This window comes from Bacillus rossius, chromosome 10 (assembly GCF_032445375.1).
Source record: "Bacillus rossius redtenbacheri isolate Brsri chromosome 10, Brsri_v3, whole genome shotgun sequence".
NCBI lineage: Eukaryota > Metazoa > Arthropoda > Insecta > Phasmatodea > Bacillidae > Bacillus > Bacillus rossius.
This window is the reverse complement of record NC_086337.1, coordinates 60,135,852-60,154,131: the sequence shown is the minus strand read 5'-3', so window position 1 is coordinate 60,154,131 and position 18,280 is coordinate 60,135,852. Positions and strand designations below refer to the sequence as shown.

At 38.3% G+C, this 18,280-nt stretch overlaps 1 protein-coding gene and 1 long non-coding RNA gene across 3 annotated transcripts in view; one reads left to right on the top strand and one right to left on the bottom strand.

Moving 5' to 3' along the window:
- The window catches only part of LOC134536294 (uncharacterized), a 123,188-nt gene that overhangs the window by 39,557 nt on the left and 65,351 nt on the right, over positions 1–18,280 (top strand). For both annotated transcript variants that reach the window (XM_063376045.1, XM_063376046.1), the window contains exon 4: positions 8,512–8,657. In XM_063376045.1, coding sequence (XP_063232115.1) covers positions 8,512–8,657 — 146 coding nt within the window. The remainder of the gene's footprint in view (positions 1–8,511; positions 8,658–18,280) is intronic.
- On the bottom strand, positions 10,658–16,003 carry LOC134536295 (uncharacterized). Its single transcript, XR_010075783.1, has 2 exons — positions 14,656–16,003; positions 10,658–12,425 (listed from the first exon to the last, which is right to left on the bottom strand). It is a non-coding gene; the product is annotated as an uncharacterized LOC134536295 (long non-coding RNA).

The following is an 18,280-nucleotide window of genomic DNA, read 5'->3' as shown; positions in this document are numbered from 1 at the left end:
GCAAATATAGTTTATTTTTTTAATGTCCCTAGAATACTGTTTATAGTATTCTGCTGTTCATTTAATATTAAATTTTTTTTATTTTTTACTGGCTAACTCTTGTTTTGAACTAATTGATTTGGTACTTGATGTGAGTCACTGTCCGTAACTATCACATTCATTCATCGTTAATTTTTTTTTTGTGTTGTACTAGGTTATTACTAGTTATTATAGATACCATACACATAGTTAGTGTATTGTAAAAGTGTTATATGGGTTTGTTGATTATACGATGTTCACAAGATACACTACCATTGAGAATACAGTACAGTGCAATTAAGTTAACGTGTATGTTATTTACACATTTTTTTACAAGGCGCCCAACGATCTATTCACAATATAGTTACAAGAAATCATTTAACGATAAACACTATAGTTTATCCTTATTGTTTAAAAAAAATACTTATTTTAATGGTGATACATTAGTACGCAAATTTAAAGAATATAGGTAAACAAAATCAATCTGAATTTTTTATAATACGAAGACATCGGAAAGATATAATAACAACGCATAAAAAAAACACATGAGCTGATATTTTACAATCATCACATTAGCGCTCTAGCGGTCACAACGTGTGTTTAAAAATAGTTCTCGGCGTCTCGCCTAATTTTTGCCGGTTGTTGACACTTCGTCGCCAAGAATAAACCTGGCGGCACATGTGAGCAGGCCTGGCTCCTGGCTCCTGTTGCTAGGAGGTGTCGGAGTGGGGATGAGTTTATGCGTGACGTATATGTAGCTGGAATCCAGTCTGTATTCATCTGCGCTGGTTCACAGTATATGTCGAGGACTCTGGGCCAATGAGAAACCTCTAACAAGTCTGCAACACTGAAAAGGTGGTGTTTGCCCGAGTATGTAGGGGACTGTGGAGTCAATCTTGGAGGTTATTGATCTCACGAATAATTCCAGTCCCTATCTATTCTCTATTTCTCCTCGGTAAATGGTTTATTAGTGGTTCAGATTCATCCAGATAACATGTGAAGAAGCAACTTGGTGGTAGAGGTATCTGGATTTCATCCTATCTTCAAACCAATCCGTATTTTTTTTTTCCTTTTTTTGTACTTGTCACTGATCATAGCCAGTAATAAAAGTCTAAAAAACTGTTAAAATTCCCTGTGAAATACTCAGCCACAACAAATTTCAGTTTCGATAAAAATAATAGACTACGATGCAAACACATAAAAAAAGCCAAGATGTACTGAAAACAAGAACAAATCTCACTTCCTGAAACATAGATAATTTCTCCCCTTGAAAGAAGCCTAATGTGATTCCAGGTTTTCTGTAATGACTAGAAACCGGAAAAATTTCGCGACAAGTGAAGATTCAAACATTTGCAGAATATCAATCCGGGGGAGAGAGAGAGAGAGAGAGAGAGAGAGAGAGATGAAACCTCTCTTATGATTTCTGGGGGTGGGGATTCATCCCCCATCTCCCCCTCCCTGCGTACGCCCTTGGTCACAGGTAATTTGGGCTCTGGGCCATCAATCAAAGATGTAGGCCTACTTAATTACGTGCAACCAGAATCACACGTCTCACAAGTCAGCAGCTCTAAAGAACAGGTGAAATTTGTCCCAGTATGTAGACGATGAAGGGACCACAGAATCCACGAATTTTTCCAAGGGTGTGGCCCAGCGAGGTGTGTGGTGTGTAAAAACCGAGTGACTGAGGAATAAACATTTTAAGTGTAATTGATTATTAGGCATTTTTTAAAGATTATTTGTTAGTGATGTAAATATTGTCAATCAATGAAACTGTGTAGTAAAATATTTAATTGGGCTATTCATTTACGAACCCAGTAGTTTTCCCACGACACAGAATGCTCATTGGTCGATATTCTTTGGCTGTTACACGTGATTGGATACCTATTTCCGCCTCTTGTTTGTACCTGGCTCAGGGTGGTCGAGGGCGTGTCAGGGGCACTGCAGTGTCCAGAAGCAGATCTACACCTCACTACGCAATGAGTCCGCTCCAGCAGTCCTCGCCGGCCTGCTAGAGGCCTGGCCCCTCGCCCGCTGCGCGCCGAGACGCGGACGCCATGCGCGGATGTTTGGTATTCGGGGCTCGGGCGCCACTAATGACGTGTGAGGACCATCCACAGACGACGGTTCCGTCAACGGACAATATTCTCCCTCCCTCCCTCCTGTCTTCCTCTTTGTCCCCTCTACACAGGGGTGGCCAGTCTGTCTTCCACCTTGGGGAAGAAAACTCAAGGTACTGGGTTCGGAGTCACGACCATGCCGGATTATCGGACGTCGGTAAAGCTTTAACAGGCATACCAGAGAAAGAATGAAATGCCAAACGCGCGGCCAGTATCCATCCGAAAACAAATATGAACGCGAGCGGTAAGATTGATGCCGGATTACGGAATGTGCCGTACTATACAATGCCGTATCAAACAAAATAAAAATAATAATCAATATTACTCTTCAAAACTCATATTACGTACCCTTCCACCACATGTTGAGATTAATGTTTCCACGAGTCCGTTTTTATACCCGAGTAAAAGTTCACATGTTTATTGGCTGTAAACTTGAGAGACGTCTCAATTAAGTAGCCTGTGATTGGTTGAAGGTTTCTCACTGGACTAGAGTCCTTCGTAGCTCACGAGTCGGAGCGGGCAGTCGCACAGAGTTCATCGTGGTCTCCCAGTAATGGTTCAAACACTTGATCTGTTGCACTGCCGTGTTTCAAGCTCTGGACGAAGATCATTGTCAAGTTCGAGATGAAACGACCCAACTGACGTGGTGGTGTCCGACAAGCAGATACGTACCTGAAAGAAACTCGACCAATCGCGAAACATAGACGATGCTTCATTGTCATGACACATAGCTAATTTGGAAATCTTTCGCGAAATACATGCCGTTGTGGATGGATCATTTAAGCAGTCCCAGTAATTGTAATATTTATGTTTTTGAGAATGTGGATTTAAAAAGTAAATTATGACCGAGTTGCGGATGTTTGCTGACAGGCTCGAACTCGTTTTCAGCTGACGGGTGCTTATTTCTCAGCCCTCAAACGATTAGCTAGCTATAACAACACAAACTCGTTTCGGTGCAACTACCATTGCCGAGTGTGAACCGGTTTCACACGTATCGAGTGGCTTACTCCACACACACACACACCAACACACACACCTACATACACACACACACACACACACACACACGAAAGCTATTGTAAAAAGCAGCCAAGTAATAAACTTTGTTCAAAAGTCACGGAACAAGTTAAAAAATGAGTCTGTGTAGTTTTGTATCTTGCTAAGGTTTTTGATACAGTCTCACATAAAATAGTTCTAAAAAATTGGATTATGTATAAATAAGAGGTTTGGCACACTCAGAGCGTGTAATAAAATGATAAATTAGGAAACTTCCTAAATATAAATATAGGGGTCCCACAGGGCAGTATTCTTGGGCCAATTTTGTTTTGTGTGTGTGTGTATATATATATATGTATATGTATATATATATATATATATAAACAAAATTGGCCCAAGAATACACACACACACATATATATATATATGATTTATGTAAAATTAATACGAGGGTCAGCTGGATTCTTTTGCAGAAAATACTTCAATTTTATTTGCATCTGAAAATTGCCTTTTGTATTTGAAAAAAATTAATAATGAAAAAAAAATTAAATATTTATTAGATGATAGTTTTCTTTCTCTAAATATAAATAAAACCAAAAATATTACTTTCTCTGCCAACATTTCTGGCCAGCCTATCAAACATGAACTTAAATTTTATGTATGTAATGATATAAGCGTTAACTGCGAAAACTTTATGGTCATAGAAAGAGTACAGAGCGCGGCTCTTATCTATGATGGGACAAACATGTTTCTTATCTTAAAAACAAAAATCGAAAAATTGTGTATAAATTTGTTGAACTTTGTTATCTCTTGAAAGAATTAGAATGGTTTAATTTGCTGTTTCTCAGTCTGTTTTGCAGTACCTATAGCATTATGGCCGGGGGGGGGGGGAAATGAGCAAAACTTCAATTAAACAACTTATTACAATTAAAAAACTTAAGTCTACTAGTCATTAAAAAACACACGTACCCATCCAAGGAACTTTTAAACTCTTAAGAGCGTATGATATTAAAAGATTGTGTATTATAGCAGCAATGACGAGTATGTATCGAAAGGAAAATCAGTTAAATTATGTAGCTCACAATTATCCTACACGGCATGGACAGAACATAATTTTAAAAATTCTTCTATTTCATAAAACAATTGCACAGAGATTTTTAGAATATGTTTCCAAATATTTTAGTTACTCTTACTGAAAAATTAAAAACAAAACATTATTTTTAAGTAAAATAATGTCAATATTTGGCTGAATAATTCAGCTGATGAGATTTCTGTAAAATTTAAGTAAGAATATACCATATTAATATATGTTCTTGTACTTTTCCTTTAAATATTAATTTTTGACTTTTACCTATATATATATATATATATTTTTTTTTTTTTCGGAAACAATGTTAAACTTTGTCTTGTTTTGAAATTAATTGCTCGTTTCATCTTTAAACTTGATAAAAACATAAGTGTGTTTTCTTAAGTTATATTTTATTTATTTATCATTTGTTACAATTATTAAAATGTTTACTTTAGTCAAAATACAGCACGTAAATATAAAGTGACTAGATGTGCTCACACACAAGCTTGCATTTGTGAGTGGTAAATTTTCCTTTTTTTTTTTTGTGAATTTTAGTCAAAGTTAAAAAAAAAGTAAATAAATTTATTATTTTAGGTCCTTTTCTTTACTGCCGCAATCCATTCGTCATACTATACTGCCAAGAAATATAAAAAAAAAAGAGGGACAAATCAAGTTTTTTTTTACTTGTGCTCCTTTTCCTTATTGGAATTGGAAAATCAAGATCATTTTATATCGTAAAAACTGTTTAAAACTGCTGACTTATACTTAGGGACTGGAATAATTTGCGTTTTCAATTACTTTTAGGTAAGACTCATCTGTGTGCAGGTCAAATATCACCTGATCAATGTCTGTTGGATTTTAAGACGTCCCAGCAGTTTAGCTTGTAATCCTATAGATCTTTGATTAACGAATTCTTATTGGCATAGAGTCCTTTAAATTAACTATGATCCAATGACAAAAGCCGTGCAGACGTAAAATAGTTTTAATGTTAGCTTCACACGAAATAAAACCGCGAATTTTCCCGGTATCTGCTTATACTACTTAGATCACATGAGAAAGCTCTTCCTGTTCGTACAATGGTGGCCTTTTTGTGACTTATAATCGTTTTCCCTAGCAGCCGAGCAGCGTGGTGCTGTTAGGTGACGATAAGAATGTTTGCCACGTGTTTATCGCGCCTTGCTCTGCCGTGCGCGACACCATGTCTCGCAGAACGAGGCCAAGCATACTTGTACCGGTGTCGGGCGATCTGTTTTAGTAGGGGGATCGTAGGCATTCTGGACCACAGAGTAGGCTAATTAATGCCCCCTCTGCTCCCTCCAATGGCCCTATCATCACTGATCCCATCAATGCCAATTATTAGTGTGTGCATGACTCCTCCCTTACCCGTCCCATCACTCTCCCCTGCTTAGTCCCGAACTAGGTGCCATCCTGAGTTTCTCTGCCGGGTCGTGCTTATAGCGTCACGATTATGTCGCAGCAGGTCGAAGGTGATACTGTTGGATAGTGCCATCATTGCCACGTACTACTGATTAATATATTTTTATTAAATGTTGAGTACCACAGATGGGGTTTGAACCAAAAGAGCAGGATCATCTCGAGGTTTTAAGTCGAGCAGGCACGCTGACCACTGAACAACGACTATAGTTTGAGTGAGAGGATGGAATAAGGTATTCAAGAATAGCGATTGAGGTGGAAGTTGCGTGGAAGAGGGTTATCATGAAGAGGCTTGTGGAGTGGGTATTCAAATAAAGGGGTGGAAGGGATAGAAGACAAACATGTAAGTATTAAAGTTTTTGTGGTATCTTGACCAACATCTGGACCAACATCTCGGAGGAAGCTGAAGATATATTTTTCTGATAGGTCACAACCATTAAAACTTACCGAGGCAGAGGCAAGAGTAGAAAAGGTGGGGTGATGAAATGTATGGAATGGCTGTGTAATATGAGAGTGTTGGAGGCCATCTTGGCCGATGTTTTGACTGACGCCTTAGCCGACGACTATGGAGTAACTGTCGAAGACTGTGTAAGTCCTCTGTGCAGGTCTCGTCTCAGCGCATTGTAATCATGTTATACTAAATAAGGTGTAGTTAGAAATAATACAAATATGATGAAGTCATATTTTCCAAGCAATGTATGTGTTCTTTCAAGTCTTCGTGAGAGGAAAGATCAAATCCAATACGTAAATAATGCGCATTCTTGAAATGTTAATAAATTAATAAGTAACGGGTGGAAGGAGGAAAAGACTAACATGAGAATATTAAAGTGCTGGTGGCCATCTCTTGAGTAAAATTATATTTTAAAGACTGTATGTAAGATCCCGAAGGGAATCATATTGAATACTTAGGAGACATAGGCTTTTTATGGCGTTTAGTGAAAAATCAGTCAACTAGTTATTCAAAACAAATGAAGAAAAGCAAGGGGATGATGGATACAATATTTTTTTTCCGAATGTAATATTGAAATAATTCGTTAGGAGTAGTACTATAGGCTCCATCGGTTCCATAAACTCTCATTAAGCTATACCACATACAATGTAAAAATTTGCTACCATGAAACACTAGCATCGCACACATTAACTCTATAAAAGCCCACAAGTGATATATCTTATTTATGACGTCAATTCGACCTACAATAATTAATTAGCAAAAACGGTATCTGAGTATGCTACAAAACATTTTTTAATTAACACACACAAGAACTAGTAATCCTTTCAGGTATTAACAGAGCACATAATATTATTATTATTGTTGTTGTTGTTGTTGTTGTTGTTGTTGTTGTTGTTGTTGTTGTATGAACCTTTTACCGCACACTCCTTCCTCTCTTTGTACCTATCAAAATACATGGAAGAAAAAAATTAAAACAAATATTTTAAACGCCTATTTGCAGAGCATTGGAAATGTTTCCTCCTCGAGTATTCATAAAAGGATAAACCAAATGCAACATGTAAAAATTATGCAAATAAATACATAATATTCATGTTTCAGAAAGAAAACTCGATTTATGTGCACTTCTGTGATTAGACAATCCTTCACATCAGTGCATGTGATAGTTTCTAGAATAAATTAATAAATAAGACTCGTATCAGCCATAAAAGGTACTATAATTCACACTTCACAATCATAAATACACGTGAAAATAGTCTAATGTTAAAAAGCATTAATTAAAAAATATCACAATAGTTCTATTTAAATAATATATGTGAAAAATAAGTTTTTAATTGATTTTACTTTAAAAAACATACATTATTATTAAACCAAATACTTGGCCCACTTCTGAACTATTGCCCCTCAGAACCACCACTTAAAACATATCTAGAAGACTCTCCATGGTGTATGGTTCAGCCCCCCTTCAACATATTCTCAATCACAGCACCAGTCACAGCCATGCTTCATACAGAATGACCGTACAGCAGATGCATACAGTGGGAGTGAGCAGGTGGCTGCCTGAAGCAAAACCCAGGCCCAGGAATTAGTAGATGACTGCCTAGAGAACAGCCCAGGCCCAGGAATTAGTAGATGACTGCCTGGAGCAAAACTCAGGCCCAGGAATTAGTAGATGACTGCCTGGAGAACAGCCCAGGCCCAGGAATTAGTATATGACTGCCTGGAGCAAAACTCAGGCCCAGGAATTAGTATATGACTGCCTGGAGCAAAACTCAGGCCCAGGAATTAGTAGATGACTGCCTGGAGCAAAACTCAGGCCCAGGAATTAGTAGATGACAGCCTGGAGAACAGCCCAGGCCCAGGAATTAGTATATGACTGCCTGGAGAACAGCCCAGGCCCAGGAATTAGTAGATGACTGCCTGGAGCAAAACTCAGGCCCAGGAATTAGTAGATTACTGCCTGGAGCAAAACTCAGGCCCAGGAATTAGTAGATGACAGCCTGGAGAACAGCCCAGGCCCAGGAATTAGTAGATGGCTGCCTGGAGAACAGCCCAGGCCCAGGAATTAGTATATGACTGCCTGGAGAACAGCCCAGGCCCAGGAATTAGTAGATGACTGCCTGGAGCAAAACTCAGGCCCAGGAATTAGTAGATGACAGCCTGGAGAACAGCCCAGGCCCAGGAATTAGTAGATGGCTGCCTGGAGAACAGCCCAGGCCCAGGAATTAGTAGATGACTGCTCGGGCCTGGGAATGAGCATGTGGCTGCGTGGAGCACAACCCAGCCCCAGGAGTTAGTAGGTGGTTGGTTGCTAGGAACACAGTTCAGGCACAGGAGTGAGATTGCGGCTGCCTGGAGAACAGCCCAGGCTGGGAGAGAGCGCGTGGCTGCCTGGGCCCTGGGGTCAGCAGATGGGTTGCTGGTTGCAGGTGGACCCACCGCCCAGCTACGACGAGGTGACGGAGGCGGCACCGCGCTACTCCACACTCTTCGAGGTGGACGAGTCCGGTGAGCTGGTGCCGGTCAGCCCACCACCTCTCGACTCCCCCACCTCCAGCCCGCTACTCAAGCCGCGGTGAGTAGCCTAGTGACTAACACCCACCTATCATTCCTGTTCACTGAAAACTTCATCATATAGGCTGTGAATCTGCTCCATTTTTTACAATGATCATTGTCAGTGCCCTGATTTTCAGTGATTTAATTAATCGCATTAAATTTGTAGTGAATTTCACCACAGTAAGTACAGCCTAGATATTTTACTCCTGGCTAAACTCATCTTACTTATATATAATGAAGTCTTTTTTATAATGCCCGTTGTGTGATAACATGTTCACAACCTTGGGTGGGTTATACGAGTTTGTGTAACTACTCTGTATTTATAACCAGCTCAGGGTCAAGAGCACTGTAGTCTAATCAACACAAAGACAATGTATATGCGTTTGTTGTTGATTTGTTACGCAGTGAATCTGCACAATATTGTCACGATCCACTTTCGGAGGGGGGAGAGAATCGTAGCTCTTTACATAGAAACAACTCGCTTGGCATCAACTAGTCTTAACTTCATAAAATACTTTACTGTACCTAGGATCATAGGTTCGTCATCCCGTACAGGATGTCTGGTGAGAGCTGAACTAAGGAGATTTTGCAAAATAACATAATACTTAATTAAAATTATTTTATTCTTAAAGTCAAATACTCAACATCATTTTAAAGAACATTTAAATAGCGGGATTACAATTTAAAACAATAATCTCTTTACTTCCTTAACGATTGAACGACCTTACAAGAGAGAGAATGAGAGAACTTCACTAAACACTTCCCTAGTCCTTCCGAATACCTCAAATCATAATTAATACTTAAAATTAAAACAAAGATAAGTCCATACTCACATTTTCCGAAAAGCCTTTCTTGATCGATTACTTTAAAAAAAATAACGTAGGGGCCTCTCCTGCCCTTGAAATCCCGAACGAACATTACATTTTAAAAACTATGACGCGTGACCCCTGACGAGGGCCATAGCCTCCGCCCGAAAGCTTGACGACTACATTATGACCTAACTTAAATTAAACGACTCGTGGCCTCTGGCGTCGACCATAGCTTCCGCCCGAAAGCTTGAATTCCTACATCACGAACGAACTAACAACTCGTGACCACAGGTGAGACGCATAGCCTCCGCCTGAGTGAGCCTGAATTCCTACATCACGAACGAACTAACAACTCGTGACCACAGGTGAGACGCATAGCCTCCGCCTGAGTGAGCCTGAATTCCTACATCACGAACGAACTAACAACTCGTGACCACAGGTGAGACGCATAGCCTCCGCCTGAGTGAGCCCCGAGTCACCACTCACTTGCGCTTAAATTCGCGCGCCCTGCCGCGCCTACCATAACAAAAGCTCGTTATTGAAGTCAAATTTACTAAACAACTAACTAGAACATCTGGGAAGACTACCCCCCCTCTACCCCAATGTGCAGGCCACACCGCGCGGCTTGTTACGACAGCGCGCCCCAGTAACTGCGGCCCGTGGCTGCGCCAGCGCGCGGCCAAACAAACAAACAAAATTCTGCAAGCCCGCAGCGCGCCGCGCCGGCCCCGTGCCCCAATTACATGGTCACGCCACTTGCGCTGACGAGTGAACAGAGCAGCCAGCCCAGAGTCCCGTCAGTAAAGTCCCTAAATTTGATTTCAACAACCCTGCAAAATTTCAACCCGCGACATAACCCTCCCCTCACAGAGCTCGAGCCCCATCGAGCTACCTCAAAATTACAAATTGTCTTTTTCCATTAAACCATAACTATAAATTCCTCATTTCACAAAAATAATAATTTTCTTAGTTCCTTGCTGTCTGAACATACATCTAGATTCTGCATAAGATTTATTTTAAAACAACAAGTATTCATAAAATTAAATGTAAAACTTTTATCTGGTTTGTTCTCACAGGAACCTTCAGAGGCTCGAGTTCTCAATTCTAAAAAAATTGTTCTGTTAGTGAAGCTCTCTTTACAAATTAAATTACTGTTCTTAGTTTCTCAGTATTCGTTAAACAATGTGCAAATTCTTGATAATTATTATTATTTTTTTTTTTCGGTTTCCGTTTATTACCATACTTCTTTCGTTCTTCAAAAAAAATTAAGTGTCCTTACAGTGTTTCAATTAATTAAACTCTTATCTCGTGAAGGTTGGTGCAACTCCTCGAAGTCAGTGTTGTCGAGAAGAGTAGCTCCCTGGGCTGGCCATCAGCAAACACCACTCAACTCCAACAGCTACTGGACTGGCTTCCAGGGCAGCTCACAACTTCTCCCCACATCTGCTTCGGAGTTGTGCCATCCTCATCACGAACAGATTACAATTCTGAAACATCATCAACAGGCATTACCATCACGCCTGACAAATACAAAACTAACTACTAAACTGCAATCGATGGGCAAGGATGCAAACACACAAAAAAATAAAATTAATTAATTCAACTGCTAACATAAAGTATCCCACCCTTAGCATAATCTAATCAGGCAAATAATTTGATAGGAAAAACTTAAGGAAGGGAAACATGACCTCCAATAATTTTCCCTAACTCTTGAGTCTTGATCTTCTCTATACAGCAAATAGTCCCCACGAAGTAACTGGGTTGAAGGTCAGTTCACATGACCCACCCATAACCTCTTCTACTCTTCTTTTCTTCTGGGGGCAACCACAATGCCCACCAATCTCTCTCCATGGTGCCGAACCAGCTATCCCATGAGAGTAAACAACGTAGTCAATAGAAGCGCAGAGGGGAAACACCAATCTCTGGCTTGTCGAGTCATAAAACTGCTTTATCTTCTTCTTCTTCTGAGTAAAAATATCTGACTAACCTTGCTTCTATTCTTCCAAACAGTAAAAGTTCATCAGGTATCTTCATGAAAGAAACATTCTAACTAATAATTCTTCATTTTTCTTCTTCTTTATTTCTGTTAGTTGTAATAGAAGGCCATGTTAGGGAGGTTATAGGGAAAAAGAGTGGCCAATTCCCACCCCATCACCCACCTAGATCATGACTAATTAACTTTTAAACTTTCTATTTCAAACAAATAAAAAAAAACATTTTTTTTTATTCAAACTTTTAAACTATAATTACTTTTACTTCATAACCTCAAAAGCTAATCAATAATTCTAAATGAAATTGTGATTTACTGCATCCTTGTTCCATCCGATCTGTTTGTTTATAACCTTTCTTGTAAAGTATAAAATTTTCAAACATTACTAATTCAAAAAAAAGTAAATTCTGGTGTCCTTCGAGTTACAATTAAATTTACTATTTCTTAGCTTGAAATAATTTAAGTTTTCAGAACTATTTCATTGTCTAATTCACAACACTTAAAAATCAACTCAAAACAACAAATCATCAAAATCAATAAGATCATCTGACCTACCTATCAGTACTGTGAACTTGAACTGTTCGTACACATTTATAATAAGCTATTGTATTTAAATTCCAACCTAAATAAGGTTTAAAAAAAAACTACTAATCCCTCTGTAAATTAAGAAAATTAACTTTAAAAATTAAACTTAATGTATTAGTTCTTTTTGACAGCTACCACAACTCACTAGTTCCATTACATTACTATAACCTAAAAAGTTCTGTAAATAATGTTTATAACAAAAAAAAACTCCAGTTACTGTCTTCCATAAAAAAAAATAAAACTTTACATGACCTTATTAATCTCCACTTGTAAGTCCATGGCTGCCAGCTTTCTCTTCTCTTGAATCTTCAGTCTTGGCTCTTGTTTCAGTGATCTTGTATCTTGTCTCTCGAACTCTTGTCATCTTGTAAACTGGACTGCTGCTCAGCTCATCTTAAGGAATCTGTAACAGTTTCAAAAATACATGTTAATTTAAATTACATAATTCCTGTTCTTTGGTCCTAAAAAAAAATTGTATTATTAGTACACATTACCCTGAAACAACATTATTATTCATTGTTTATTACTTAAAAAAAATGCTTTACCATAAAATCCTTTTTTGTTCTTTTCATTAGGCCTATTTATTTTCCTTCTTCTTAATTAAATTCTGCTTCAAATGTTAATCCTAACTTAAGACCTACCATCTATTTATTATTCATTACCTACATTATTTATGTTACCCTAAAATTCCCATAAGTTTCTAATACTTCCTATCAAAGACATTCTCTCTAAAAAAAAATTTACTTGTGACTCTTAACTTAACAAACTTAAAAAAAACTTTTACACTAGACTTAACTTATTATTCATTCTTAGTTACTAAATTTCTATATGTAAACTTTAGTACTTACAAACAAAAACTGCCTATTTCTCTCTACCTCTTAATCTCTTTCAATTATTACAATAATAATGTTACCTTGCATCTTTAAACTTTCTTCTTTTCAATTAAATTAGACATTTCATAACAATAAAAATTCTGCCTATACTCTTCTTATGGGTGTCCAACCCAACAACAAAATTTCAAATTCTCAAGTTTCCTTATATTTAAATTATGCAATACAAATAACCTCTGTGGTGCCTGTACCCTTTAGGCCTACCACCTTCTCCTCTCACAGCATGACAACTCTTATTCCTCGGGGTCTGTATTCACTGTTCCAAATCAAATATCTCAAATAAATTAAAAACAAATTTATTATTTTAAGAAAACAAAAATTTACATTGACTTTACTATGGAGCCTGGAAATCTCAATGTCCCACAGCAGCTAACATGACTAAATCCCATGGAACCCCAGGTTTACATAACCTGTGCCCAAAAATTTAAGCATACCAGGCTTTCCCTGCACTGGTTTTACAGCATCACACACTATTTAGGGCCCCTGATCTGCCATCAGTCCCAAGGAGTTTTCCCACAACCCCTCTCTACACAAGCGCCTACCGCATTCCTCTCAATTGGCTATCGGTTTTACGGCATTCTTTTGGGATCCGACCATCAAGTTAGGGCTAATCAAACACTAAACCTCCATACTTCCAAACTAATGTAAATCAATTAAATTTTCTCTGTAAATTCTAAAAATCAAAAAAAATTATTCCAACATGCCAAAGAAACTTCCAAAAAAAATTCATAATCTTATCTTCAAACCATTAAAATAAAAATAAATAGATTACTCTGTTTTCTCCTTAATAACTGTAAACTGTCAACAAATATCATGTCGTAAATTTTAACTATGCTTACTGACTCTTAATCAAAAAATCTCATTTGTCCTAATTAATAAACAACCGATTTCCTTAAAATCTCACTGTATCTCTCAAACTCAAACTCCACTGGCTGAATATCTCAATAAATTCAAAAACAATTATCTAAACTCTTAAAGAAATTCCTCCCCAATTATTCAAACTTCTTCACATTATTTTATTTCATTACTTAAAACACCTTACTCAAAAAAAATTAATTAATTCCCTTCCATTATTATTTATTTACCGAACAAAACTTTCTCCTAAATTAATTTAGTAAAATTCAATTTCACATTAGGCAAGTACACTAACTCTCTACAGCAATGTTTCTCATTTCCCTCCTTCCTAACTGAATCCAATCTTACTTAACCTCCAGGGAATTTACCTCACAAAATAACCAAAAATTTCACTGTAGTGCCTATCTGCTATAGGCCCACTACACAGGGGGCTCTAACCCCACCAACAAACTTCATTGAAATGGTACCCTATCCCATACAGGATAGCCACTTCGGTACTACCATGGGGAACTCCTGCCCCAAACTACTCACAACTCTCAGGATTCTCCTGACCCTTAATTCCGTAGTCAGCCCATCTCCTATGGTCTGCGCTACAATTCCCTTTCTTCCCAGGGACACAACGCCTCACCTTAGGGTCCCTCGCCCTAATGAAAACATTAATTTTGTCTCTCTGTTCCCTTGGAGTAAATTCCCTCTACACACAAAAACTATCCTTCCCACTTTTCTCAATGCTTATCGATTTTATAGTGTACCTCCTTAATAATGTTTACAAATCCCAAAAAAATATTTTTAAAACCGAGGTAGAATTTAACTAACAAAAACATAAACAACTTACAACGAAACACTTCTAGCCTATACATCATACACTTCTTAAAATAAATTACTTACATACTGAAAGTTCCTCTTCTTCTAAAACACACTTAAATTTAAATTTATTTAACCAATAGTCTATTTTCTTATCGCTAAGTTACCGTACAGCTGATCAAAACAAGGTCACGGCCTGTCCACGTCTCCTTATGAGCCCGTGACGTCACCGAATTCCATCAGGTGCGCCAACCCTCGCTTGCGGTTCCTCCGTTCTCCGCTAGGTCTCAGCACCTCCCCGTCACGTGTTCACTCTGCCACGTCCACTGACGTGTCGTTCTGAAACAACTCTCAACATTTTTCTAATTAAAACAAAACATCACTATAAATTCTATAACTCTCTTTTACATAAACTCTCGTTTTCTCTTTAATTCCTTTCTAACGTTTATCCTTCCCTCGACTGATTTAATTCGTACGTCTCGTCTCCTACGCGCACGAAAACAAAACAAACTTCTCTTGAAAATAATTCCTATTTACGACAAAAAATTTTTATTTTAAATTATAATTCTCTTAACCTACAATCTTAAATTAACTTTAATAAAACTAAACCACTTGCATTATCTTTAATAAGCATTTAACTTATAACGTATTCTCCTCACGTAATAATCCCCGATATAAATCTACAATAAATTCAACGACTTAAAACAACTTATCACTATAAACTTTATCCTTACAAGTATCCTCAAATAAACATCTGTTACGTCAAAAAAAAAATCTCAAAGACTTCCTCCACTATAGACTAAAATTCCGTAATCCTCTCCTCAAGTAAACTCTTAATAACCTGCTATCAGAAGCTGAAACTAACTTAATAATAAACATAAAAATCTACCTCTCTCTCTCTCCAGAAATAGAACCTATCCGGCGAACTCTACCATTTCTGTCACGTGCACCTACCCGGCGCCTCCACCATTTCTGTCACGATCCACTTTCGGAGGGGGGAGAGAATCGTAGCTCTTTACATAGAAACAACTCGCTTGGCATCAACTAGTCTTAACTTCATAAAATACTTTACTGTACCTAGGATCATAGGTTCGTCATCCCGTACAGGATGTCTGGTGAGAGCTGAACTAAGGAGATTTTGCAAAATAACATAATACTTAATTAAAATTATTTTATTCTTAAAGTCAAATACTCAACATCATTTTAAAGAACATTTAAATAGCGGGATTACAATTTAAAACAATAATCTCTTTACTTCCTTAACGATTGAACGACCTTACAAGAGAGAGAATGAGAGAACTTCACTAAACACTTCCCTAGTCCTTCCGAATACCTCAAATCATAATTAATACTTAAAATTAAAACAAAGATAAGTCCATACTCACATTTTCCGAAAAGCCTTTCTTGATCGATTACTTTAAAAAAAATAACGTAGGGGCCTCTCCTGCCCTTGAAATCCCGAACGAACATTACATTTTAAAAACTATGACGCGTGACCCCTGACGAGGGCCATAGCCTCCGCCCGAAAGCTTGACGACTACATTATGACCTAACTTAAATTAAACGACTCGTGGCCTCTGGCGTCGACCATAGCTTCCGCCCGAAAGCTTGAATTCCTACATCACGAACGAACTAACAACTCGTGACCACAGGTGAGACGCATAGCCTCCGCCTGAGTGAGCCTGAATTCCTACATCACGAACGAACTAACAACTCGTGACCACAGGTGAGACGCATAGCCTCCGCCTGAGTGAGCCTGAATTCCTACATCACGAACGAACTAACAACTCGTGACCACAGGTGAGACGCATAGCCTCCGCCTGAGTGAGCCTGAATTCCTACATCACGAACGAACTAACAACTCGTGACCACAGGTGAGACGCATAGCCTCCGCCTGAGTGAGCCCCGAGTCACCACTCACTTGCGCTTAAATTCGCGCGCCCTGCCGCGCCTACCATAACAAAAGCTCGTTATTGAAGTCAAATTTACTAAACAACTAACTAGAACATCTGGGAAGACTACCCCCCCTCTACCCCAATGTGCAGGCCACACCGCGCGGCTTGTTACGACAGCGCGCCCCAGTAACTGCGGCCCGTGGCTGCGCCAGCGCGCGGCCAAACAAACAAACAAAATTCTGCAAGCCCGCAGCGCGCCGCGCCGGCCCCGTGCCCCAATTACATGGTCACGCCACTTGCGCTGACGAGTGAACAGAGCAGCCAGCCCAGAGTCCCGTCAGTAAAGTCCCTAAATTTGATTTCAACAACCCTGCAAAATTTCAACCCGCGACAATATTCATGGCTATAATCATAAGTAAAGATATCTAGTGAATTACACTGATTTGACAGTCAGCAACAGCTTTTCAACATAATGTTTGGTTATTTATATTTCATTGATTTAAGCACTGATGAGCCTGAGCTCTGGTACCAAACACAGAGGTAATAACGCACATGCCCACGACACTTGTTTCGTTTCTTTATGCGAATTTTTTTTTTTTTATATCGAGCAATGATATACTACTGTAGCTTATTTTGAACAAAACTGAGAATGCTATTCACTTTAAAACACTGGTCTGTATATTGTATGCATAATGTAATATTTCCAGAGCCCTTGAACATCCCTTTGAAAGCTTAAAACATATATATATATATATATATATATATATGTGTGCGTGTGTGTGTGTGTTTATATGCGTGTGTGTTGTCTTCAAGCTGTTTAAAATACGCACACACGCTTATTCAAGTCCATCTTCGACATGGCATCAGTTGGCCAACTTAAGAACTGGCTCCTTCCTGCTAAAATTTCGAGGCTAGAGATGGGAAAATGCTGCACAATGATTTAACGTGGTGAAAACTACAAACACTAGTGGGTCAGACCAAAAATTCACTACTCCCTTAGTAAGGACCAGTGGCGTAGCCAGGATTTGTGTATGGGGGGGTGTTGAGAAGCATGCCCCCCCCTCGCCCCCCCCGTATTAAAGCGGGTGGTCCGGGGGTCCTTCCCCGGGAAAATTTGGATTTTAAGGTGTAAAATAGTGCTATTTTAGCAGTTTTCAGTACTTAAATTTAAATATTGTAATGGTAAAAATTTTATTAATTTTAATATGGAATTTGTTTGAGTGATGAATAAGAAATTAATTAAGATTTGGTGCTAAGGGGGGGGGGGGGGTTGAACCCCTAAACCCCCCCCCCCTGGCTACGCCCCTGAGTAAGTACACAATGAAATCCGTTCTAATGTTTTGTAAATTTTTGTCTAAAACTTTTGTTGAAACAATGTTTAATAATATGAGCCACTGTTGCAGGGGTTAAAAAAACAAGGGTAGAATTTTAAAAAAATCATAATTTACGTAACATGTACACTATCAAATTCATTCTAATTTACTGTAAAACCTTGAATTCATATCTACAACTTTTGCATGAAGTAATAGCAAACACTTATGTCTAAAAATATTTTTTATACGACCAACCATAACTGCAAGGGGTAGAACAAACAGGGGTTGAATGACAAAAAATTCATAACTCCCTTAGTAGGCACACTATCAAATCGGTTCAAATTGTTTGTAAATCTTATAATTTTTATCTAAAACTTTTGTCTGTAACAATTTTTTTAATAAATCAAATCATATTACAAGGGGTTGAAAAAAACCTGGGTTTGGAATAATAAAATAAATAAAAATTCCCTACCATGTAAACTACCGAATCCAGTCTTATTT